Source organism: Atractosteus spatula, chromosome 9, assembly GCF_055471065.1.
Source record: "Atractosteus spatula isolate fAtrSpa1 chromosome 9, fAtrSpa1.hap1, whole genome shotgun sequence".
NCBI classification, from domain to species: Eukaryota; Metazoa; Chordata; class Actinopteri; order Semionotiformes; family Lepisosteidae; genus Atractosteus; species Atractosteus spatula.
In genome coordinates, this window is record NC_142714.1 from 14096477 (window position 1) to 14123266 (window position 26790).

Here is a 26790-nt window from a genome sequence, read left to right on the forward strand (position 1 = left end):
TACTCTCACTGTATATTGTGGAGTTCAAATCCTAATTGTCACATCTCTTTAATTTCTGTCTGTTCATTTTCTGATGTCTGAACAACAATAAAGTAATATCTGTCAAATGTGTGTCATATATTTGCATAGTATTATTGCATATGGCAAGCTCAGTCACTATTTTTCTTTTGCATGTTGATTTCTGGTACTAGATGAGTTTTTGATGACTGAATTTGGCATTATTAATTATTGGCTTTTCAGTTACATGCAATCAATATGGCAAGAAGCTCACCAAAATTACTCACGAAGTGATGCCGTTTTTAAAGCCCTACAATTTTATAACTAAAAGCAAATCTGCACGTTTCAAAACAGAAAGGCAGATGAATGATTGCTGCATTAATGTGTCAAGGATGTAGAGAGAGATTTCAAACACGATGCTTGAATTCAGTTCTTGAGGCCAGTGTTTATCATCAAGCTGATATTAAATACCTGACATTAATACAGGATGAGCTATGCCTGCATGTTATCGTCGGAAGAAAATTTCTTTGAATATGAAAAAAAACATTATGCTTCAGGTTGCACAGATGTAAGCCCAGCAAATGTAACCACTTGTTTCAGGATCAAAAGGTACCTAAATATGATGCATCAATCCCAGGTATGATTAAAACAGCATGTGAACCATTTACTCTGAAGAAATGATTTTTTTCTCCAGCCTCCAGTTGTTACTTGCATTATTGTAGATTTGTACACTTCAGTGGCTGCGTTTGCCTGTCATCCTGTATCTCAAAAATTGAAAGGGCATGTTTGACTGGTGAGCTTTATCATCAGGCACTGGTTTCAAAGCGACAAGTGAATGTGAAAAGTGGAATGAAGGCTGTTCAGCCTGCTTCAGGTGTGAGGGGAAAAAAAGGCCTGTTTGCATGAGTCCTATTTCAGAAAACCATCGGAAGACAACATTATCCTTAAAGATGAATCACACCTTCTGCCTTCTCTCAATGAATCATGTCTTTTCGTGCAATTACATATTTAATTCTTTCACAGCTCTGCCTTCATTTGGACACACTTTCTTACCTGTTTTATGTCCATGCTCTTTCGTTACGTCCCTTGTTGTCTTGCGAGTTTACATCCCTGCCATCTTCCTCTCTCTCCGTTACACTTGAAGAAGGCTCAAGGGCTGAAACATTTCTTCTTTCTATTTTTCAGTGAGGAATTAGCCTTTGCTTGTTCCATAGAAAGTTTAACATTAGTCTGATACTTTGTCATTGAGAACTCTTATTTCTACATTCTATACACCTACACTATCATGTCTCCAAGATCCTTGATTTGCTACATTCCAGGGTTGTACAATACACACCCATCATTTATTGGAAACATACTTATTTAGAATTGCTCCATGTTGCTTAGTGGCATTGTACATGCTGCTGGCTGTCATGCTTTTGATTCTTCGTCAGTACAGTTTAATAAGCACATAGCAGCTCAGCTCATGCCAATGCCCTTAGGGGTTAACCCAACCTATGTGTTCCAATCAGAAAAAAAGGAACAATGAGGTTGTATCATTTACGGTAACGGACTTTCCTTGTTTAATTTCAGTTTTACAATGGTCGTACACCCTGGATAAGAAAGAAGCAGGAAACAACCTACTTTGGATTTACCAGCAATGGGGTTTTCCTGAAATGTAGTTCATTGTATTTCAGTGATAAATGGCAATTGTTCAGACTTTTGAGGTTTTCATTTCCTTGCCAAGATAACCCGATTTCCTTTAACTATCACATACAATGTTTGGATAAATTCCCCAGAAAGAGTGGTGATGTGTTCTGTGCAAGCCTACAATACCCTGTGACATACATATTTTCTTATAGTAGAAAAATGTGTGGCACAGGGTATTGAAGAGATATAGCCGGTGCATTTTAGTAATTACTGTATGGTAGCCTAAGAACACATTCCCATATTCGTATAGCAGAAATAATCGTGAATGGTTTTTAAAAAAGTGCTTCAGATGTAGCTGTGCTACTCCATTAAGCATGAACCTGTGAAGTGGTAGAGACAGACTTGTGCAGGAGGGATTTATTTAACTGTACATGGTGTAGTAAAAGATTCAAAAGCCCGTTAACACTGCTGCCACAGTGCTCTTGAGTCCTGGGTTGGATTCCTGACACTGATGTGGCTGTCTCTATTCTAATTGCATCTCTGACATAAAAATTTGGATGACTCAAAACTTCCTTCATCTTAACTGCGACAAGACTGAAGTCATGCTTATTGGTACCCCCCATCAACTTCGTCAAGCCAGTCCTGTAACCCTATCTGTAGATGGCTCTGTACTTGAGCTTCAATCAAAATTGAAAAACCTTGGGGTTATATTCGATTCTGGCTTAACATTCGACCCACGTGCAGCATACTGTCAAAACATCTTTTTTTTTCCATCTTAGAAATATCGCAAGACTACGCCCTATGCTATCATTAACTGTAGCTGAAAAGCTGATCAACATATTTGTATTCTCTCGAATTGACTACTGCAATGCTCTACTCGCTGGGGTATCTAAATCTACTCTGAACAAACTGCAGTATGTCCACAATTCAGCAGCCAGAATCCTGACCAGGTCTAGTGCAAGTGTTCACATTACTCCTATCCTGGAGTCCTTGCACTGGCTTCCAGTCCAATTCCGCGTAGACTTTAAAATCCTCATGCTCACCTATAAGGCTCTGCCTGGCTTGGCACCTCAATACCTGTCTGACCTATTATCGCCCTACTCCCCACCTCGCAACCTCCGCTCTTCAAATTCTGCCCTCCTTACTGTCCCCCAAGCCCGTCTACATTGTATGGGTGACAGGGCCTTCTCCTGTTATGCCCCCAAGCTCTGGAACTCTCTGCACAAGATAATCAGAGAGTCGCCTTCTCTAAACTCCTTCAAATCCAGACTCAAAACCTTCTTCTTCAGAAAAGCCTTTACTTAACTGGTTCCATTCTACACCCCTCTGCTCTTTTTAGTACCACCTTCCACGGTCTCTTCTATTGTTATTGTTGTATTGTTGTAATTGTAATTGTAATTGTGTCTTATCTTGTGTATTCTTCTTAATTTATTGTTATTGTCATCCTGTACAGCGCTTTGAGAAGCCACCTTTAAAGCCGCTATATAAAATAAAATTTATTATTATTATTATTCCTACTTGGGGCACCTTGTGTATTTTGTGCAGGTTTTCACAAGGTGCTATGGTTTCCTCCAAAGGCATGGTCACTCAGTTAATTGAAATGTCTGTATCAGGGGTGTCCAATCCTGTACTTGAAGGTATAGTGTGTCTGAAGGTTTTGAAGGTCTCTTTAAAGCACCAGCACGTGAACAGCTGGGGGAAGCTGCTCAATTTAATTCAGCCAGTAACCAGCTGGTTTAGCTCATTCTTTCGAGCTGGACGGAAAACCCACTGATGGACTGGTCTTGTCTAGTGTGTAGTTCTTAACTTGTACACATTGTTTCTGGGATAGGGTTAATTCTAAGACAGGATTTACAAGGAAAAACCTGCTTTCTGATCATGAATAGATTATTTGTAAATACCTGATTGTCCTAAAATAATTAAAATATTTACACATTTCACTTCAACCTTTGGAAGTTTTCTCAACCACAGCAAACTATGTCCATGGAGACAAAATAACAAGGGAAGCAATACTTTAGAACAAAGTTATTTTTAATGCTTTTTTTTTTGTCTGTGGTGGTCACATAGACGTCAAGCACTCAAGACACAGTAACACGCCAATGGACGCACGCTCACCTTGCTGCAAAGTGAACACGTATGCTTCTGTCCAAATAAACACACACAAAATACACACACTGTCACGCTAGAAGTGGAAAGTAATCTGCATCAATGAAGTGCGACGCTGCAAAACTGCATACATACAGAATGCGGACATTGGAACTCCTAACCATGAACTCCTGCTGGAGACGTTTCGGTTCTCCGCCGCTTCCCAAGAGAAAGTGACTAATTGCTTTCTTGCAGAAGGGTGGCAGAGAATTTCATTCCCTTGAATTACATGTCACAGTGATCTTCAGAAGCTTCACAAATGCACTGATGTATGCCATGCAATGTGTATCATACTGTTACACTTTTAGCGTACACATATATACAGAGAAACGCAGACACACATACAGGCCTTGTTGTTTGCACACACACACATATGTACATCCATTTGTTTTACAGACAGGTATATTTATAACTTCATATCGGCATCAGAAGTACCTACAGACTAACATGATGAGCTGACACGACGAGTCCGTTGGAGGAAGTGCTCCAATGTTGCCTGGCTGAACGCAGCTCATCAATCAACACCATCGTTATAAATGTTTTTTTAGCTTGTACTTGCGATATACTATTTTGCTGTTATCAACATTCTTATATCATCATCCCCATCATAGCTGTATGCTTGCTCTTTTTTTAAAGTCCTTATAAAATCACTTATATTTTGGGTAGATGTATGAATACAAAAGAAAAGGCACTGCCATTTGTTATTCTAAATATATGACTTCGCAGCCTCGTGCATGCATTCGTTTAATATAAATTATTTTTTTGTTTTTCTTTTTTTTCTTTAAACATAGGATACTCTCTTCAAATATAGATGTAAGCCTGCAGTCAATACAGGACATGGGCTCTTAGGAAGAAAACGCACACAGTAAAGCGGTATTTTACAGTCTGGATGCTCAATTTACAACATAAGCATCATCATTCCAGTAAGATCTATGGTCTACACTGTAATGATCAGTAAAAAAAACAACAACAACAAAATCACCCTTCTTTTCATTTATGCTAAATAAAAGTCTGGAATATCACTGTAAAGATTGCTGTAAATACCACAGTTTTACAGAGCCTCTTATTCCTGGGAGCCCTCTGTGTGTAAAATAAGCAAACCATAATGAACGTACAAGACAGCTGCAAAGTGAATACAGTCTTCAAAGGCAAAACACACACCCAACTGCGAGTCTCTGTCACGCACTGTGGACCCTGGGGGGGGTGGGGGGGTGGGCAGGCTGGTTTCAGCTGTATTCGTCCTCTGCATTTGCTTTGGCATCAGTTGAAGGGGTGGGTGGTTTGGCTTAGGGGACTGTCAATACATAATACACACCCCCCTCTCCCTTCCAGTCTTCCGGCAGGGTACTGATAGTGTATAGAGTCTATGCTCATATCCCCATGGCTTTCCCATGTCCACTATGGGGCGATAATTATTTTTAGGTTTAAAGGATGTAAATTATGGTTTAATCTGACAATAACAAATAGTGTATGAGACACGAGGTCCTAATCTCCTTTATTTGCCCTTTCATCAAGATTCCCTCTTATAAAGCAATCACAGTCAGTTCTGCTTCTCTATAAACTGCTGTTCGTTACACAGCAAGAGAACAAAGATGTCTGGTTCATGGGTCTAACAGATGGGTCAAATCTTTTTTTAATACCACGTTTAAGCATGTTTTTAACAGAACTCCAGTGCATGGTTTTCTTTATTTTATATATATATCCCTCTATTTTAATGTACATTATTTTATTATGTGGCCTTAGGAGGGAGATGAACCCATCCGACTACCTTAAACTTAACTTGCTACAGAAAATATAAATGTGATGCGTCTATTGTCCATAGTTGTGAATCCAATCACCCTTTACAGTACTGATGAGTTTGGAGGTGAAACCATTTACAGAAAGAAGCATTCTGGGCTTTGTATTGCCAGGACATTAACATTTAGATATCAAAAGGTAACACAAAAACCTACAGGAAAAACCAAAGTCTCTTCCATACTATAAATTGACATAAGCGATTACATTAAAAAAATTAACTATGTTAATATTTGAGATGTACTTATGGTCACCAGCCATAGCAAGATAATACATACGGTATCTTAAATAATACATTTAATGAATATAATAATCACCTCTGCAACAGTAATTGGAAAAAAAGAATAAATAATTTGAATCTGCAAATATTTTTCTTTCTAATTTATTAATATGGTAACAACATTAAGTAGCTGTAATTACAATCTTACTTTGTCTAAAGAGGACATGTAACTACTGTGCAATTAATGCCACTTAATGTTTACCAGCTACTCCAACAGAACTGCTGACAAGGCAACATGCTCTATAAAATTTGCATCACCATGCATTCTCAGACACTAAACACTATTTTGTAGAAAAAGCTTCTCAAAATTGTATATGAGGGCTGAACTGCTGCGATTTCTCAAAGAATCCATAAGATCCGACCATGCAAAAAACACAGCTTTCTTTCTAAACCTGTATGGCTTTCATGTACAAAGCCCATGTAGTGTTACACTTCTAACATTTTTGCCACATTTGATCATTCTTAAGGCATGAAAAAACAGAGCAGTTACTCTGCTGAAATATCCTTGCATACAAATGTAACTGTTAAAGACCACATTATATGGCATGTATATTACCCCTTTCACACACTTCACCTCAGCTCCTCCTGCTACTGCTGTCACTGAGACCCATCAATAACTGCTGTACAGTACATCTGGCACTGTGACTTGGCTGGCACTGAAGCCCACTGGCTAAAGCTGCTTCTTTCCAAAGACTTCTCAGGTCTCACCAAAGACAGAATGTTCTAACTCGTGCTAGAACACCAGGGGTACAGCATAGCTGCTTGAAAACAATACAAGTGTTCTATCTCCCTTAGGAGTTTAATTTGCTTGTTCTGTGTGCGACGGTAACAGACTGTAAAAAGGATCACTTATGGAACCACTTTGGCAGGTAAGTAAAGGTCCACGCTGCACAGGGGACAGAATGAGCACATTGCTAGTTAGACCAACATAATGTGAACAGAGGTGCACAGCACATATCATGAACATGACATTAAAAGGCTGAGTCTCCCTGCCTCTGCTCAACAGTGACTGATGTAGATATGTGATGAAAACCTCTGTTTCAAAAGAATGACATTCATGCACTACACTGAGTGACTGAGCACTTTGCATCAGAAAGAAAATGAAAACCACAGGTCTGCACTTTGAAAGAAAAACCTACCATATAAAAGTGCTTTCTGAAGCGGTTTCACAACAGCAAGGTGCAACTAATTCAATCATTTAAAAAATAAATATTTGTTCATCGAAGGCTGCACTCTTAGATGGGGTTTTCATACCCTTACTTTGAACTCACGTTCTATTAGTAGATCTTGATAATGAATAGGATTTGCCAAAACCCATTTAAATTGAGCTTTTAAATGAAAGAAGTGACCTTCAGCATAGAAATGCGCATAGCCTGAAAAAAACTGCCTCTCTAGACATCTACTGTAAGTTACTCCTTAATTCAGCTTTGTATTAAAGGTACGCAACTGAAAAGGCTTTTACAAGATCAAAGACCGCTATATTTCATTAAACTGCCAACTCCATCAATTAAGACAACAATTGAAAATATAAAAAAAAGCAGAACAGATCTAAGACTAACAATCAGGTTTGTTTACAAGGAACATGAATAAAGAATTTAAAAAAAATGTGCAACTGCACTGTACTGTATTTGGCCACCAGGTGGAACTAAAAACTAAACAAAAGAATAAATAGAAAAAATAAAAACCTTTAAGGTCTGGGAGTTTAGCTAAACTATGCAAATGGTTTTGAAATTCCTTCTCAGGATAGGTGCCTTTAATATCTTTCCTGTACATTTTCCAGTTTTCTTCCTCAGTATCATATATTCCCAGTTCTCAGCGTAGATTTACTCATTTTTAATGTCTGCTACAGGCCAGCTTTCACTATTCAACAGTAAAAAGCTGAAAAGTAAAATCCTTACTAAACAATATTTCAGACCTACTCTGACTTTTCATTAACTCAGTATCTCTGCTTCCAAAGCCAAACACTGTTTCATCACTGCCCTCTCATCCCTACTTCCAGCCTCCTGCCAGTCATGTCTCTTCAGATTCTACAAGCCTGCACTTCAAACTATGCGTTCTATCGCCTCACAAGCATCACATGACCCCAATATATTGTCACTAGACGTACAGCACCTTCTTCTCCTCAACAATCCCTGTATTGTTTTAAATGTTCATGACTCCTTAGTGCCAGGCTCAATTAAAACAACACCCGAAATAATTAGAAATAATGCAATGACTTTCTTTCGTGGCTCTGTTGCCTTCTTCTAAACAAGTCTGCGCTTTAGTTCCAATCTCCCCTCAAATCAGATATCATCTTCAATGGCTCAGACCAAGACTCCATGCTTCATAAAGATACCAGTCTCTAACTCTGTCCCGGTTGTACTTGCTTTTCTTCATAGAAGAAAAGGTAGCTGCACCTGCCCAGTTTCGCTCAGTCTGCAGCGTTCAGTAGAGAGATAGAGAGACAGCTTCCCTGTCAAGCTGGAGATGGTTAACACAAAGATGAAATAAAGGATGAAAGCTATTACTCCACAGCAGTGCCAATCTGGATTATACACTGGTAAGTGCAGAACATTTCACTTCATTGAAAATACTGTGTGAAAACTAAAGACTGTGATGTTAACTAACCACAACAATGGTGTGTTCTGCCAACTGCCAACAAAGTGTAACTGGGCTGACACTTGGAAACGCACCTTCTTGTAGCACACTCTATCACCCCAACCGCATCAAACCCAACACAAAATTCCTGATGAATCCTACAGAGCTAGAGTACCCTCTGCTTTTTATAAAAGTATACTGTTATCTTGCCTCCTTCCGTCATTCTCTCTCCCACTTGACAAAAATCCACTTCCTTCAAATCACCTGCTCCGTCCCTCATCCTACAACACTCTGCCCTTTCCAGAGGACACCGTATTCCTGAATCCTTACATCCCGAGACCAAGAGCAAAACAAACAGTATTTCCTAGTCTTTTTTTAGCTCAGCTTTTCTGCTGGTTGGATCAAAAAAAAAAAAGATAGGATGATAACTACTATATGAAAAATAAAACTATGAGCATTTACAATAACATTGCTTTAAAAAAAGGAATAACATTCATACCTGAACTTTTATATATGTTTCGGTACCCTTAATAGTAGCATTTTATGTAAACAATACTTATATGTGTATACATCTGCTTTTTTCCCCATCTTCTATACAAAGCAAAGTTTCTCCCAGTTTTTCTCTCTCATTTGTTTGGACAAGGCGATGATCCTTGTGATATGATCGTAAGGATCGCTGTCTCCCAGTGTAGGCCTTTTTGTTGGTTGGATGGATTCACTGCTGCCTCAACTACAGTCACACCTGCTTTGTGGTAACTGTCGTAGGTCTACCAAATTCAGATCGTCTGATTTCATCGGTAGCATCCACAGAGACCTCGAAGTTGCTCTCGTCAGAAGAGACTTTTTTTTCTTTGTTTTACTGCAAGGACCATTTTTCCAAAAAGCCAAGTACTTGTAAACATGCCATTTTTGTTCACAAAAAGTTGCCAACTGTTAACAGCAATGGAAAATATACTAATGGAAAGCCTTCTGTGAAATGGCGGATGGCGGTTTTTGGATAACCCAGTGCCCCTGGTGGCAGCCGGGTAGGCAGGTGAGCAGGTGGGTGACCCCTCTTGACCTCAGGGTGACCTCTCCTGTGACCTCTGGCCAGCTCTGTCTCCCTGGGTCTCATAGCTGTAGCCTCAGATGGTTGATGTCCGATCCATACCATCTGCCAACAAATATAAACAAAAATGATATCAAAGCCCATTTCTGAATTTTAAAGGATGTTCCCATTAAAAAGCCATTATTTCTCACATACTTTGTGTTTTTTAGTTGAGGAGAAATGCGTTTTCTACCTAAAATCTGAAATCCTTTTGTTAAGATCTTGAAATTTTGAATGTGCTAAAGCTCACTTTTTCTGATGCTATTCGATGGTAAATCTACTTTGTTAGAAAAGAATTAAAAAAGTGTTAAGACAGCTCCAGGAAGAAAACTTAATGTTTTGCTGGTCTTCCTGCCATTTGATCAGCACAGGGGTGTACTCCTGGCAGACCCCATGCACTTACACTTAACTTTTCAGCTTTTCTATTCTAACTTCTACAATTACATTAGTTCAGATAAATTAAATAATTAAGATATTCAATATAAATTTTGCAAAGTGAATCGAGGTTTCTCTAATCTGTTCATTCCGTTTTTTGCCTTAACAGATGGCTGTCCTGGGTGTGCAAATTTCTCTGACCAAACAGAGGAGGCTCAGGAAAAACCAGACCTGTAAACCAGATAAAGTAACAGATGTCTTAGCTGAGTAAACCGAGTCAGTTTGCCTGCTTTCTTTCAAAAGAAGGTGCGTATCAGGGTACTGAAGAAATCTGAAAATAACTCTGGAGCTTGTTGCAGCCGCAGGAAGAGCAATATTCAAATATCCTGCGTGCTTATTCCACACTTAAGTCTGTGCTGGACCTGTAAACCATGTAAATACCTTGGTCTTCATGAATCTGAATGGTTCATCATGTTCAGGTCCCTCTGACAATCACATCACTATGTTGTGAGCAATCTTCCTGTTCGACTAAACTTGTAAAGTCTGGAGTACAAGGCAGTGAGTGAGGATTCAGTGTTTTTATCCCGTTGAGATAAAGACCAGTTTCAAGACCAACTGCTGGATCATCTGGGTGCTTAAGTCTTCTGCTTTTACAGCAATCTGTGAGCTCTCTCCCACCATCACTGGTTTTTACAAGCTGCTACTGCTGAACCATCGAATGTTCCAGCAGAATGCTCATCTTCTCCAGGTCAGGAGTATCAAACTCCTTCAGTTTCTTAGTTAAGTACAGAGCAGCAGCAGAATTCTTTTGCTACATCCATGCCATCTTGGATTGATCACAGAAACAAACAAAACCAAGTAAGAACAGGGTGGCTAACACAATAAATATTACCATATGCCAAGACAGAAAAAGACCACAGTACAGCACATGCTAAATTGATAAAGAATGCACAATTTATTTCTCACACACATTTGCCAAACGTTCACCAGCATGTAATTCAAGCAGAAAAATGGTCAACAGTTACTTTACAAGCGATTTTGTCAAAGGGACAGGAGGCAGATATTCCATAGTGAAGAAATTTAAGTAAAATATGTAACTCCTATAGATTTAAAAAAATCTATTGTCTTATATAGAATGTAAAACAAAAAGGAATGTTCTAAAAATCAACCTTAGGGGAACCTGCAGACATTTACCAATAATCAGACCCTTTCAGTCCCCCATGCTACCCCCCCCCCTTCAAAAAAAAATAAAAGGGTGAATATTTTTTAAAGGCTGCAATGGAAAAGTCAGAGAGAGCAGGCCACACTTCCTGTGTGGAGCTGGCCTGGGGGGAGTATCTGGGGATGGCAGCTTGTACACCCGTGGCACACAAACACTGCCCAGTTTGTTTGAATCAGCCAGCGGCAAGACACATGGGCTGCCGAGCCGCATTCCTGAGCGCGCCGCAGCCTGGCCTGCCCACAGCCGCCCTGTTCTGCCTGCTCACTCGCTGCTCTCACAAAGCCCTGCTTGTCAGGCCGCTGGGCACAGAACTAAGGATCACTGTCTGCTCCACTCCAGGCCAGAAACGGGCCTTTATTGAACGAAACCGGAAAATGAACAGTGAAGCTGTTGCCTGCTGCCTTTTTTTTTTGTTTAAAAATATAGTTTAATGACAACACAAGAGTAAACAAATGTGCTAAAAATAATAGAATTTTTCTTTCCTTGACAATTTTGAAAATAAGGAATATTACTTTTAGCAGCTGTGGTGTGACTTAGGATTAATAAGGATGGAATCCAAAGTATTCTAAAACTGTGGTATATTGTACTAACCTATAAGTATTGGACAAAAAATGGAGACACCTGGTTAAATGAGGGAAGCCAAGTATACCAAAAGCAAGGGCATCCACAGAGGTATGACTCATGTATTAAGAAAATAACACCCCTTCGTGCCTGCACAGGCCTAGAAATAAGGCTAGCAAGGCTGCTAGATTGTTAGGGTGTGTTTGACAGGAAACTCAGTGACCAAGACAGTTCAATTTGCTAATGTTTGACAAGCAATAGTGTCAGTATGGAACTATGAGGGAAAGACATCAGTAGCAAAGGGCAACAGCAGGCAGAAATGCACACTCCAGGATGGTGATATCTGTGCATTTATTCGGCAAGTAGCTATGACTGCTAAGAGCTTCAGAAAGAGGGATACCACAGTCAAGTTGCAGTGCAAAAACCGCCTATCATACCTAGCAAAGCACATTTGCAAATCCAATGTTGCAAAGAGCAAAGGCAATGGATTATAGACAGATATGATCAGAAGAATAATGCCTATATTCTCCACAAACAGACAAGGGCATGCCTTTCTACTTTTTTTTCTACTGCCCATAGGTTTTTATTGTTCTGAATGGCACCATTTCCAAAAACCACAGAAAAAAATCTATTAGCATTAAGAACCATTAGCATTATTTCAGTTTACCATTCAAACATTGCCCCCATGTGGCAATATGTGTTATTGCAGTTGCAGTTGATTTTGATAATGAAGATGTAATTAATTAAAACACCTTTTCTTTTTACATAAAAATGTCCATCTTAGCCATGACGACTATTTTTGCATTAAACATATTCTTGCAAGGAATTCTAAGTGACTTGTCCAGTAAAAACACTTAATCTGAATGCAGGTCAGACTATATAGTTCCAGAATTGCTGGATGAAATCACCATCTGATTATAAAATGTGCATTTCTAAGCGTTACCGGAGAGAAACATCACTCCTCAATTAGTGATGGATATACTGCAGGGGAATGTGCACATAACTCATCAGTGGGTGTCTTAAATGAAAGCACACCCAATTTCTCTAGTGTAAGAAGCAGCCAAGCTCATTACCAATTTTAAATTCCAAATTCAGACATGAGGGGGCAAAACTGAAAAACAAAACTGTCAATTAAAGACCACAAGTATATCACACAACTGAAACTGTGAATCATGCTAACTGAATCTGATTTGTAACCAAAATCCTGTCTGCCGTATGCATTAAAACCTCATTCAGATTTCTGAACATGGGACCTGTCCCTACATCCGACTACTTGCAGTTTGCTATAGAAATCCAAAATGTGGTGAACAGCTAAATCTCACTTCAGATTTGATTTTAGTCCATTCGATAATGTTCTTGAGGTTTCTTTGTGCATATTAAATGCTCCAAGGCAGTGCACAGGCAATAACAGAAGTCAACGACTGCTTCTATTATCAGAAACCCAGGAATAAATAGAAGTATATGAAAAATGCACAAGTTGAACAACTGTCAGTTTTTTCCCCCCCTCTCCATAAAAAGCAGAAAGGACCAATGTATCATTGACTTCAAGACATCTCTTCCCATGAGCTGTTAAGCAAACAAAGCAAGATGTGTGATGTAAGAATGAATGCAATAGAAACAACTCCTCACCTCCCAGGGCATGCTCCGTCATACTCAGGCACAGGGATTCTAGACGGTTGTTGATATCTGGCTCTGTCACTGGCACCTGGAACTCTGCAAATCCAAACCAAGTCACCGTTACATGAGTAACACTATTAAAGTGCTGTACACTCAAACAGTTGCCAGAAGAAACAAAGCAACAGGCAATTTACACATTCTGACATTTGCAGATGCCAGCTCTCCAGAAAGGTCAGTAAGTAAAATGAATATCAAAAAGAACGCACACCTCTCTTCACATCTAAAATAACCGTGTAGTCTCTGTAATACTGAGGTTCATTAGAAAGGGCCTTGACAGACATAAATCCAACCTGTGTTAATACTTTTAAAATATACAATTGATGTTTAATTGCACTTTTACTGATATATATATATTCATGTGCCGTTCTATTTTTATTTCCTACTTATTCTCCATTTTTTCTAATCGCAAACCTGGGTTAAGGTCAAGAAGATGGAGAGAAACAGCTGTCGAAAGAACAAATGAACAACGTCAACTCGACTCTTACATTTAAGGCAATTCAACCAGCTGGGAGGGACTGAGCTTAAGCTGTTACAAACGTGCAGAGTTAACAAATAATCTCAATGCCAGCACCTTCACAGCATTTCAAACACTCCAAAGATGGACAGCTCCAGGGTGGTACAAACACTTTAGTCCATGTGAGCCACTATCAAAGTACAAAAGACTGGTTGGGTATACAAACAATACCTCATTAAAAACAAGAGATTGTCTTTCTAAGGCAGTTATTTGCCCCTTGAAACCCACCCTCATCACTTCACTAGGATGGCCATAAGCGGTCTTGACTTTAGCTGAGTCAACACAGACTGGGCTTTGAAAATCCCTTGTGGGGAGGGAGAGCTGAGTTAGGCACTCGCTAGCTGGACAGAACAGTCAACCTGCTATTTTTAGGCACCAAATCCTTCCAGTGATGTCTGTGCTTTAATCAATCCATTAATCTGACTAGCGTCAGAGGGGAGGAGAGGGAAAGAAGTCTGGGCTTGGCTTTGGAATTGCATTTTCTGGCTGGGGGCCAGGACAGCCCCCTGACTGCGCGAGCTGTGTGTGCCTATCCAGCACTGTCCATAGAGGGAGAGAAAGCAAGAGCACCACAGCCACAGTGCCCAGCACAAAGATGCTTATTGTGACCAGCTTGTGCTCTCCTGCGCGCCCTCACCCTGCTGGGCTCCCTTCCTTTCTTTTAGTGGTTTTCCTCACTCCTTGCTGATGTTGGGGTTTAGGTTATAGCAGAGGAAGCCCCGTCAACTCGGAAGAATTCATCTTTGCTGAGCACGGAGAAAGCACTAAGGATGGCACAGGACGGGCACGACAGCACCTCATTACCCAAAGCATTTTTGGCAACACCTTCCCAATATGCAGACCAAATTGAGCAGCAAGGACGAACCGGACTGGTATGTAATGGCCAACGCGTTATCAGCTGCCTCTGTCCATGACTCCTCTATGGCACCACTGCAGACTGCACCTGCATCGGCTCTTACCTGCCTGCTGGAACATGACCATGGTATGTGGCGTGGTGTGGACAGGCAGTGAGCGCGTTCTCTGGACGGAGCTGTGAGTCCTGCTGGGCATACTATTACTGCCCCCAGGGTTGGCAAACCACAGGCCCTAGAAGGATCAAACAAACTCCTGGTCAGGGGCAGTTTCCCCTTCAACAATACGAACTTTTAAGTGACGCTTCTCTATACAGGTTTACACAGCTGGTGGGCTGTTCCGCGACAATACGGGAAACAATCCCACCACCGCTGACAAAAACCTGATGTAAATCAAAATCTTTTTTAATGAGTCACTGATTTCCATTGGCAGCTTTTAAAAAGTCCTAGGAATTGTGGAACCCCCAAATTAAGCTATCTGAAGGACACTAAAATATGAGAATGAGTGACAGTTTATGTAGCACAGGATTTTCAAAGGACATCACTAGTGACACTGTGTAATGGAAACAAATTACAGACCCTTCACACTTTAATCAATGATGCACTGCACTGAAAACTGCCCACTGTACACATACCTCTCACTCCTCCTCTCCTGATCCCTCCCTGTCCCTCTCTCCCCTTTTCCCGGCCCTTCTGTACATTGGGTGAGGAAAAACAGGAAATGCCTGTGCACTGTTCTCACCGACTTTTGACTGGCTCGCTCTCCCCCTCTCCTCCCCTCCCTTACTCACGCATTCCCCTCCCTGTCCTGCTCTCTCACCTCCCTCTCCCATTCCCCTCTTTCATCCACCACTATTTCCTTCATTTCTCCTGCAGTGTGGCTATTTTTTACCCCCCTTGCACATTCTTATTAATATTAAACTGTTTATCAAACATGTGCGCTGCCTGGATATCTTAAGAAGCTCTTCTGCCAACTCACTGTGATGCAGATGTGCTGGAATGTGGAATAAAACAATGCCTTAACAAGCAGACAGGGCTTTCAAAATTTGAATGGAATGTTTTAACAAAAAAAAATACAAAAGCCTTTAAAAAATGTCTGAAGTAGGTTCCAGTTTTATTTTTTTAATGGCTCGGTAACAATGAGCAACTGGTCCTAATCTAAAATGATTCCCATTTAACAAAGTTTATCACAGAAAGAGCTCAGAAGTAACAAATTCACTGACAGATGGAAGAAGTATCACGCCTTGTTACTGACCAATTGCCGTTGGTTTTTATAAAACTATCTAATAATAATAAATAATAATAATAATAATAACAATAATAATTGCTTAAACTTATATAGGGCTTTTCTGGACACTACACTCAAAGTGCTTTACAGGTAATGGGGATCCCCTCCACCACCACCAATGTGCAGCATCCACTTAGAACGCTCACCACACATCAGCTCTCAGTGGGGAGGAGAGCAGAGTAATGAAGCCAATTCATAGATGGGGATTATTAGGAGGCCATGATTGGGAAGGGCCAATGGGAAATTTGGCCAGGACGCCGGGGTTACACCCCTACTCTTTACGAGAAATGCCCTGGGATTTTTAATGACCACAGAGAGTCAGGACCTCGGTTTTACGTCTTATCCGAAGGATGGCGCCTGTTTACAGTATAGTGTCCCCATCGCTATACTGGGGCATTAGGACCCACATGGACCGCAGGGTGAGCGCCCCCTGCTGGCCCCACTAACACCTCTTCCAGCAGCAACCTTAGTTTTTCCCAAGAGGTCTCCCATCCAGGTACTGACCACACCTGCTGAGCTTCAGTGGGCTGCCAGTTGGGAGCTGCAGGTTAACTATCGTGTGACAGGGGGAGTCTGGAGGCTTGAGCTCACCTGTCGGCCCTGCTTCAGGCTGGTGGGCGTGCTGCTGGCGCTGCGCTGAGCGGCTCCCAGGATGCCCGTGGTGCCCAGCAACCCGAGTCTTGCTCCAGGCAGACTCCGGGATGGCATCTGGAACTGGCGCGGGTTCCTCCGAGACGACACCCCTCCCCCGACACAGCCCGCGGTCGGTAGAGAGTTGGACTGGCCAAAACCACGACTGAAAACAAGAGACGGGACCGTCACATGCCACCAGGGTCAGAACACGCAAGGTCTGTGGTGGCCAGATGCAGCAGCACAAAACAATGCAGCATTTTAAAGCCCACAGACGATTAAATTAAAAATCTTCAAGAGCTTATTCACATTGTAATATTCCTATGAACAGTGGTGCTACACCTGAGGGAATCGCAGAGAAATTTACTCACTGCTTTTAGCATGAAGGACGTTAAAAAAAATAACATCAAACTAAAGCTGACGTCTGCTCATAAGGCACAGGGTGTTGTGGATAACAGCAGCGTACCTACTAGCAGTGAGGGGAATGAACATGCAAAGTGAAAGGCAGCAGAGCAAAACGAGCACTGCATAAGGGCAGAATTACTCTAAAAGATGATCAATGGAAGACTTAAAAAGAACTGGACATCTGAGTCCTTCGCAACTAATAGTTGCGTAGTAGAGACTTGCATCAGTAGCTTGCAGTTTGGAAGTAATGGATAAACAGAGCAAAGAACAGCTTGTTTAAAAAAGGTGTGATTGGCCACATTTACCCTCTCTGCTGCCGATATCCTGCCATGTCCAAGAGGGATTTCCTTGGGAACGAACGGAACAGCTTCTGCACCTGCTGTTTCCATGACAACAGGCGCTTCTTCTGCGTCTCTGTGAAAGCCTGAGGAGGGGGGAGAGAGGGAGAGACGGGCAGGTCGGCATTTGCATTTCAGTTTTGTTCTACAGGTCTGTCAGATAGGGAGAATGCAAGTTGCATCAGATATACTGAAAATGACATGAGACTTTACTCTTATTATAGGCTCATATCAAATTTTACAGAGGAGTCAAAACACATCTAAGAGAGGGGGACTTCTACGTGGGAAAGCTGCAAATTCCTCACCACAGCAGAGGCAGGCAGCTGAAGTAAAAATAAAAATTTACAAAATGATCATATTAAATGATTAGGTTGTAGTAAGTATGGCTATAAATATTTAATTAAAGAGAAGTCTATTTTCAAGCCTATAACAAATGTAACAGGCCATACATTTAAAGGTCAATGAGCTAAATATGTACGTGATCTCTACAATACCAATGATGGTCGCACAAAATAGGCAAAGATTAAATTTGAGTGTTTAGAAGAATAATGACTAGGTACACTCTAAAGCACGAGAACCAGACGTCAGATGCAAAAAGTGTTTTCACCTCATGGATCAAACATTTGTCAATGAGCTGCAGGTAGGAGCTGATGTTCTCTTCGTCTGGTCTGGAGACGAGAAGCTGTGTGCAAACTGACGAGATAAAAAAAGGAAAAGCAGGCACCGTCAGTGTCCATCTTGAGCGAATAAGAACAGCGCCAGCACAGACAGATTCATCCCGTGAAGACGCAAGGTCGCAGTAAAGTACCTTTGCCCATTACTCGAGTGAACTGTGCAGGGAGATCACCCTCGGCGATGACAGCGCCCCCCGATTCGGCCTCCCCCCCAGCCAGCTGAGAGGACGGGCAGCTCCCCTTCCCGTCAGAGCCCAGAAGGGGGCGCTGTCCCTGCTCCTCACTGCTGCAGGCCTTGATGGGCGTGAGGATCATCTGGTGCAGCTCCTGCAGGGGCATGCGCAGATTGCCCCCCTCCAGGACATCCTGGCACAGAGAAAGACAGAGCACAGTCAAGGACGAGCCCCAGCATGCACTACACACACGAGAAAGCAAGGAGGACCGATCTGCCCAATATGATTGGCATGAATAGCTATGTCAAATCATGGCCCGGCTTAAAAGAGTTCAACAACACTGGCTATCCTGACTATGCTGCATCAGTAAGAAGCCTATAATTCACATATTCAAAGAAAGCTTTGTGATTTCACAAACGACTCTGTGTGCTGTCCTGTCTAGGACTGTAATATGTTAAACCAAGATGTGACAGTGTGTAGAAACATTGGCATTGGAAGGGAAGTGATGATATGAGTGGAGGCAAGATGGTCAATGACAGTCAGAGTAAGCTCTGTGCACTGACCTTCTCCAGAGACCGCAGCATATTCTGCCTCTCCTTCAGCTTCTGGATACTGATGACAATTTTGTGCCTCGCTCCTTTTGTGACGTTCTGCAGGGCAGAGGAGATCATGAGAAATTAGGTTTCATACAGATAGAGAAGAATAGGGAACGAAAGAGAACCTGGAAGATCCAGCCTCCATACATAAGTACGTACACAGCTGCTAAAATGCACGTTTTCCCAATAACGCCAAATTACGAACAAGTCAAATGGCTTCTCGACTGCTTTCCCCTCCCATCCCAGGCTTCAGTGTGGTTAAATCCTCTCGGTGTCAGTGTTGGTTGTGACAGGACAGGTGCCAGAATGTGTTTTTTAGAATATTTCAGCTCACAGAAACAGGAAGGAAATTTTCTTACAGCACAGTTAAGTCTTTTCTCCGCCATTACTAGATGCTTAATTTCTTAAAGAATATAAAGAGAAAAATGCATACAACTCATGCAATATGGATAATTTATGGAAATCTAGGGAATTTACTTTAATGCAATGAACATGTTTTTCACAGAGGTAAGCTAGCAGAAGTGTAGTCCCACAACCACCTTTTAGTTCTTTAGGGCAGAGTTCCTTTCCCATCCTGCGTGCACCACAATAAAATTGAAATTCAGTGCCCATCTCTTCCTCCTTGGGACCAGAGGGCAAACTAATCCTAACTTCTGGCAGCATCAATGCCATGATCAAACCACCAGAGCCAGGCAGTCCCTGTTCTCTCCATTACTCATGCATCTGCAATGAAGGGGAGACTGGCACTTTTTGAACCAGAGAGACACTACTCAGCTAGGGACTCCACTACTAGGCACGTCTCACCTGGGACTCCAGCTGCTGCTCAGTGAGGGACATCATCTCTTCGTAGGTCATTGTGGAGAAGAGAGCTGCGTACTTGTGAAGACGAAGACTCTTCAACCAGGCTGGTACATCTGTAGAAAGACCGGCCCAATCCATTCATTATGTCCCGTTTCGTACCTTACTGGAAATCTATACCTACACAATATTTTGCACCGTTTCTGCTTAGTTTTGTATTGGTCTTTGTAACAATGCTTTCCACACAAAACCTTCCTTATGAAAAAGAACAAAAACTTATTTATAGTGCTTTATACTTGGTTTGGGGTTGAAATCCAAAATGAAAAATGAAAGTGAGGAAAGAAAATAAAACTTGAATATTTATAATCACATATGTTTTTTATCTTGAAACTTGGGGAGAAGAGTAATTATGCAAATCCTGCTCCTTGTAAAACACTGCAGATGAATATGCTGCGTGTGTTTGGCCTTCATTTAACCAATATGCAAGTGTTATTTAACCAGCAGCTGAGTGTATTTGCACGGAATTGAGACTGCTCTACAAATACTTGGCTAGACAGGTGCTGGTTAAACATCGGCAAAGACCTTGTCATTAATTACTGGTCTCTGTGTAACATTTCTTTTCCAGCTCAGTAATGAAAACCTCTGAAGATTCCATTTGAATGACGATACCAGCGTTTTTCAGGCTAACCTGTTAACCTAATTACTCTGATTCTTAGTATCCTGGAAAGAATCTATTTTGTAATAGAGAACCTGAACAATTAAGACTTTCCAGTGGGTGCCTGCTACTTACTAAATAATGCAGAAACATTTGTTTTCATTTGTAGCCCCCGAAGGAATAGTTCAAACCGGAATTTTTATGCTACATTTTATTGAGCACACACTTTTGAACTGTTTCATTCAGACAGTGAAGGAGAAAAAAATGCACTGTTAAATTTTCTTTGCTAAAATGTGGGTGCCAAGTGATGTAATATATGACAACTAAATATACGGTCTCATATTATTTCCACTTTTGTATTTAAAATACTCAAGGCTGTCATCTCATTACACTAAGGTACTTTCCTGCAATAGTAAGATGTGACATTTAACGAAGTAGACACTGTCTGTAAAATGCAAAAATACATGAAAACAACACTGCAACCACTATTATTCCAACAGAGATCAGGGAGATGAAATAACTGATACTGCGATTGTGACTACACCAGCAGAGAGGGTACACATTGGGTGTCATAAAAAGGGAAAAACATCAATATTGAGAGAGAAAATAGTCTGTGTGATACATTAGATAATGAAGTTGAATTATCCATAATGCAAAAGAAAGAAATTTATCAAAAGAAATTAATATAAGCATGATTACCTAAGATAATATGTAGCACCACCAAATCAATATATACCCTTGGTAAGCTAAACTGAACTTTTATTTGTTTCATTATAAAAAATGAAAGCATACTTCTGGTATATGTTGCATAAATTAAAATGCAAAGAATTTAAAGACTTTCAGTATTGGATGAAACAAAAACTACCCAGAATAATTCCATATATTGCTTCACGCATGAAGTATGGATTTTTTCCCACACTCTGCAAAATAAATGCTGTAACGTGAAATCCTCTCATGATTTTTGATTGTCAGGTAGTTTCACAAAGCCTCAGAAATGTCTGAAAGTCCACTGGATTACCACTAGCTTTAAAATAAAAGCACAACACTCACTACCACATCATCACTGTCTGAAGATCTCCGATTAGCAATATAGATAACTCTGGTGACAGCTGAAAGACACACACCAATCCTACTTTTGGTTGTGGTGTCCATCTCCAAGAGCTTCAGGGGTAATGGGGTGGTTGATACCCCAGCAGGATGAGGAAATAAGGACATTGTAACCCAATGTGTGGCCAGAAAGGACTTGGGAGCCTAACACACACCCAAGATAACAACTGAGAATGTTCAAATACATGCTGACATTCAATGGATTTAATGTCTCCATGACTACCTTCCAGGTTGATCACACAAAAACTGGGGTCTGTGGCAGAGGTCCATAATGACAAAGAGAACAAAGACAATTTTGCCAGACTACTACCAAAAGTCAAATGGGATCACACTATATAGTCAGATGAAACAGAAACTGAGTTTTTGGATGGTCTCAACCATTTTCTAGTACCAATTCTAGAAAGGTGAAGCTTTTGTTGATAAAGAATGTCATCAGTTTTTGAAGATTAAAAACCGAAATCTCATTTATGACTGTTTTGTATCCTCTGGTCCTCGTAGACTCCTGTAATCAGATTAGATTCTTAATCTAATAATTAACGAATTAACTGATTCTATTATGTCTCTCATATCAGGAAATCAAGTATATCAGGATACAGTATCTAAAAGCCTGGATCCTTTGCTAAGAAACACAGGCTTGTTCGCAAATGGAGTTTACAGCAGAACAATGACCAAAAGCACACCTCCAAATCTACTTCTAAACGCTTAAGGGAGCGCAAATATCAATATTCTTGATCGGCCATCCCCTATATCCAGACCTTAATCTAATAAAAGGTTTGCGGTACGAACTAAAGAAAGCGGTTCACAAGCAGACCGGAGGTGACCAACAATCACTACCTATCCAAAACTGTCAGCTATCCAAGACGATGAAGGGTCAACAAAATACCGATTGCTGTGGTGAGAATCATTTTGAACATTGCTTCTTTAGAACCATGTGCCATTATTTTAGACAGAATTATTGTTTCTTCAACCAGCAGGGACAGACTTTTTTTTTTGTACCGACAGAAGATCATTTTCATTTCCCCATACACCTCCAATCCTCCAGCTAGGTCTGCGGTTTTCTGCTGAGAAAACCGGCTTTCCGTCTCCCTGCCTCTGCGCAGTGGAGAGGCGTGGAGCCAGACCGCGGTCTCCCTCGCTACCCTGTCTGCAGGGAGCCTGGCCCCGCCGTGCCAGCCGGGGCACCTGGGAGCTAGACTCACCCCTCATGCCGCTGCCCTCCTCGTGGAATGTGCTGCGGTGCGGCGTGGCGCTGAGGGCCGGTCCCTCCTCGAGGTGCTCGCTGCCCCCGCTGCCCGAGGAGGCCACGCTACTCTGGGGGGAGAGGGGCGCGTGATCGGGGGCCGGGGCCCGCGTGCGCAGGTCCTCCTGGGACAGCCAGCCGTGGCCGAGGGGCTGGCTCGCGGGGACGCTCATCGGGGGCGTGAGGGACACCGAGCGCTTCAGGGGGCTGTGCTGCCCGGCAGACAGGACTGCAAGACACACAAAAATACCGCACAGCCGCGAGAACCGTGAGCCGGGGGACTTGGAACCGGACCATATCCCGAGATGTATTCAACGCGCTAGTCGAACCGTCGGGTGGCACGATGCGCAGGCAAAGAAACAAAAGAGAAGGGGGTTTTAGCAACCTCTTGCTGGGCCTTTTACATTACAGCTGCAAAACAGGAAAGAAAAGGCGTGAGATGATTCGATTTGTGCTTTTGCTATTTCGCCCACACGTGCAGGTTATGTTTCCCTGTCTGGTCGCGAAACGTTAAAAAAAAAAAAGGAGAAAAAAACGGAACAACGACCCAAACAAAAATAAGGGATGGTTCTATCATGTGCCAGCATTTTCTCACCCTGGTGTTCCTCATCCTCCTATATGAGGCAGTAACTCCTGGGGCTATGTATAGTTCTTCACTGCTAGTCTAAAAAAGGGGCCCAGCTAACATTACAAGTTCCAGTCCCTAAATATTAGCCATTTTCCCTAAATACAGACTCCTCCACAAAGGATACCTTACATGGGAAGAGTGTGGTTGGCATGTGTAGCCCTGCAGGCTTGACTTCGGCCCGAGCCACGGAGACCTGAGTTCCACCTGTGGGCAGCACTCAATCACACTGAACAATCACCTTCCTTTCACCGCGACAGAACACCGCAAAAAAAAAGGCAAAACAAAAAAAAAATGGTTGTGAAAGACAAAATTAACAGCTGTGCAAAACAGTTCAGCTGCAGCTCAATGCTGGATCAGAACCGGCTTTCTTCCACACCGATTAATAATACAATGAAATATGAAAATCCAAGTTGCTCCACAGTCACTTGAAAGACATGGTCTTTGATCCTGATATTTTTTTCCTTCCCTTGATTTTCATGTGACTAATGTCTGATCAAGAGATGGTCACAATCTTAAACAGTCTTTCCAACAACAGAATATAGGATAGAGCTGTTAGAGGATCAAGTACCTTTTATCATTTTATCCTATAGTGTGGATCCTAAGGTCTGAAATTCTTCAGGAAGAGGCCTTTACAAGACCTGTTGCATTCTTACAGTCCCTCATGGTTTTTACAGTTGTGAAATAAATGGCTTCTTAATGAAAAACATGTAACGGAGATCAGGATCAATGACAACGGAATTCAAACACTACCAATATGTTAATACTAATCTATTAGCAGAAATTTATTTTTCCTGTTAAGGGTAGCTTCAAATCAACTACAACGTGGATGGGACACCCATCCATCACAGGGTACACACACAAGCTAAATTCAGTCAGCAGGTAAGTTGAGAGGTTACTGGAGCACCCAGAAAAATCTTGCATGGACACAGGGAACATGCAGATTCAGAAGGCTCCTCATTCAGAACTGAGCCCAGGACCCCAAAAGCGGTAGTGTAGAGCAACATTACTGTGCTACCCAGTATTAATAAATCTTTGTAAATCTTAAAAGTAATGCTTTTCAGCCCACAGCATTGTGTCCCAGGGACGCAAGACAGATGAACTGTCTGGAAATGGGAAAACAGAAAACAAAGGGTTCAGAGTTCTAAGTGAAGCAGGAGAGATGTGGGCAGGCTGCAGTATAAAGGGTTCATTCTGTTACCAGACTTCCTTTGAGTTGGTACATCTCAGAGGAAGTCCTGAAGATGTCATTCTGGGAAACGATGAAAGAAAGAAAATGCTCTTTGTGGAGTTACAATGAAATGTGTTTTTTCTTTCCTTTCTGAGACAAGGATGGGGGGGGGAATTACAGGATATTTAACTCCCACCCTTTGTAAGATAACTAAAAAAATTAAAGACAAACCGAAGCATGAGCTTGTGCAGTGGAAAGGGTGACAGCTTTCAAGGTGGCATTATTTATAACTTCAGCTGTCTTCTTCAGTGGAATAAAGCCCTTTGCATTCTTTGCTGAAAATATCCATCCCTAACCACAGATATGTTCAAATGCCGAATATTTTTGTAGCTTCTCCTTAGGCACTTACAGCATCGTATTACCAATGGTACTTAAGTAATTGCTTCTGGTGAATTTTCATTTTGCAGCTCGTCTGAACTTTATTTCAGGAATTCTCTTTTAAAAACGACACGGTCACGAACTACTGACCACTCCTTTTCGAAAAGCATGCTGGAAGAGTTGCGCGATCACGAAACGCAAATCGCAGGCGTTTTGTCGGAGAGGAAAGCCCGGAGCGCCAGTCTGTACTCACTGGTGTTGGTCCCGCTGCTGGTGCCGACGGTGTTGATGGTCGAGGGGACGGAGGAGGAGGAGTAGAGCATGAGATGCCCGTTCTCACAGCCCTGCTGGTGGTGCCAGCCCCCGCTGCCGCCGCTGCCCAGGCTGGAGTCCCGGGGGCTCTGCCAGCCGTTCAGGCGGTCGTCCGAGCCGTAGCGCTGGTGGTGGGGGTAGAGGTGAGGGTGCTGGTGGTGGGGCGTGGGGGCGCGCTCCAGCGAGTCGCTGCCCCGGGCCGCCGCCCGCTCCTCCAGGTGATTGAGCCACAGAGCCAGGGCGGCCCGGTCCTCCAGGGAGGTGGCGGGGTGGATCAGCGCGTAGGACAGCAGCTGCCGGCTCTCCTCCAGGTGACGGCCGTGCTCGATGGTGTGGGCCAGGATCTTGGGCAGCAGGCGCATGTACTCGCCCTTGGCTTCAGCGTTCCCGGGCTTCAGCAGGGGCAAGTGGGTCAGCACCAGGGAAATGACCCGGTCCTTGGGCTCGCCTTGCCACTGGCTGATCGCGGCTGCAACACCAAGAGAAAGAGTCAGTCAAGCAGGAGGAGGTCCCAGAGGTCCTCATTAAAGTCTAGGTGGTCCGGTTGTTAAGTTTCAAGACCCATTGTCGACCGAGGTCTCCAACTCACTATGGGCTAGGTTTAGCGAGTTATAACCTCCTGGTGTTCTGTTCTTCAGAGAAAACAATGATTCTGTCGTGAATGACCTGTTGTTCTGGATAAATAGCTAAAAAGATTATCATCATAGTGTCTCCTCTTAATTGGTTACGAGAGGAGGAGACCCCCTGTCAGCTCTTCAGTGCTGGCAGTAAACATCACAACTGCTTCTCTGAAATGTTCTCCGACCCTATTAAGCTGAGCTGTGAAACATATTCTTGGTGATGCTAATAATTGAAAAAACCCATGACCTAAGCCCGGTTGCTCAAACTAGATACTCCTTGAATATAAAACCATCAATAAAAGCTTACAGCCACACAAGGCAAAGACGAAAAGGAAGGGACGAGTCATTGTCATATTTCTACTTTAGTTAAAATAGCAGCCTAGCAAAGCAGAAAGTCTATAGATATCCAGGGTCATGTCGTCTATTGTTGCCCATTTGACAGAGATGCATGCCACAGGAACACTCATTCCAGTTAGGTTCTGCAAGGGCTATAGATACAACAGGTCATGGCATCTGAATTGTCTCTGGATGGCCCTCACTAAAATAGAGAATTTGTAATGGGCAAGGATTACCATAAACTAAATGTATAAAAGTACAAAAAAATCCTTTATTTCCACAGCTGACATAGATCCATTCATCCTAAACCTTGGATATCAGAAATATGCAAGAAATCTCAGAGCAGCCATTACAGGTTAGTGAATGTGTCAGCTTAATTTGTGTGTAACTACAAGTCATTACCATGGTTTAACTTAACTCTTAAATATTTAGCAGTTCATCTTGGCAGCAGAGCTGCACAGACCTCATCAGGGTACAGAGTGCTGCTTCGTGACAACTCAAAAGGCGAGGAGGCAAAGCTAAAGGCTCCTTTTGTGCCATGTGGTCTAAGCCACAGACTCAAACCCGTGAGCTTTTCCAGAATCCTGGCTAGTCATTTCATCTCAAAATGAAACCTGCCGCTTCACAAAAGTCTCTAGGGCTTGTTCTATTAAGAAGCGATTTCAATATCCGCTTCGAACCATGTACTGCAAGTTACAATAAAGATTATCTATCAAGATCTGCTGTAAACTCACC

The 26790-nt window shown here is 42.1% G+C and overlaps 1 protein-coding gene across 6 annotated transcripts in view; it reads right to left on the bottom strand.

The window, feature by feature from the left end:
• Positions 1-3639: 3639 nt before the first annotated feature.
• Positions 3640-26790, bottom strand: part of samd4a (sterile alpha motif domain containing 4A) — a 43005-nt gene continuing 19854 nt past the window's right edge. The window contains exons 3-13 of one of the 6 annotated variants that reach the window (XR_016091655.1): positions 25041-25568; positions 22573-22842; positions 19618-19727; positions 18781-18867; positions 18179-18410; positions 17978-18063; positions 17338-17456; positions 16589-16793; positions 14818-14944; positions 10326-13380; positions 3640-9575 (exon numbers count right to left, since the gene is read on the bottom strand). Coding sequence is in view for 5 of the 6 variants with exons in the window: in XM_088925725.1 (XP_088781851.1) it covers positions 13082-13380; positions 14818-14944; positions 16589-16793; positions 17338-17456; positions 17978-18063; positions 18179-18410; positions 18781-18867; positions 19618-19727; positions 22573-22842; positions 25041-25568 (2063 nt within the window). In the remaining variant the exon portion in view is untranslated. Of the gene's footprint in view, positions 13381-14817; positions 14945-16588; positions 16794-17337; positions 17457-17977; positions 18064-18178; positions 18411-18780; positions 18868-19617; positions 19728-22572; positions 22843-25040; positions 25569-26790 lie in introns of all 6 variants that reach the window. The other 5 variants (XM_088925727.1, XM_088925726.1, XM_088925729.1 and 2 more) reach the window with 5 other exon arrangements.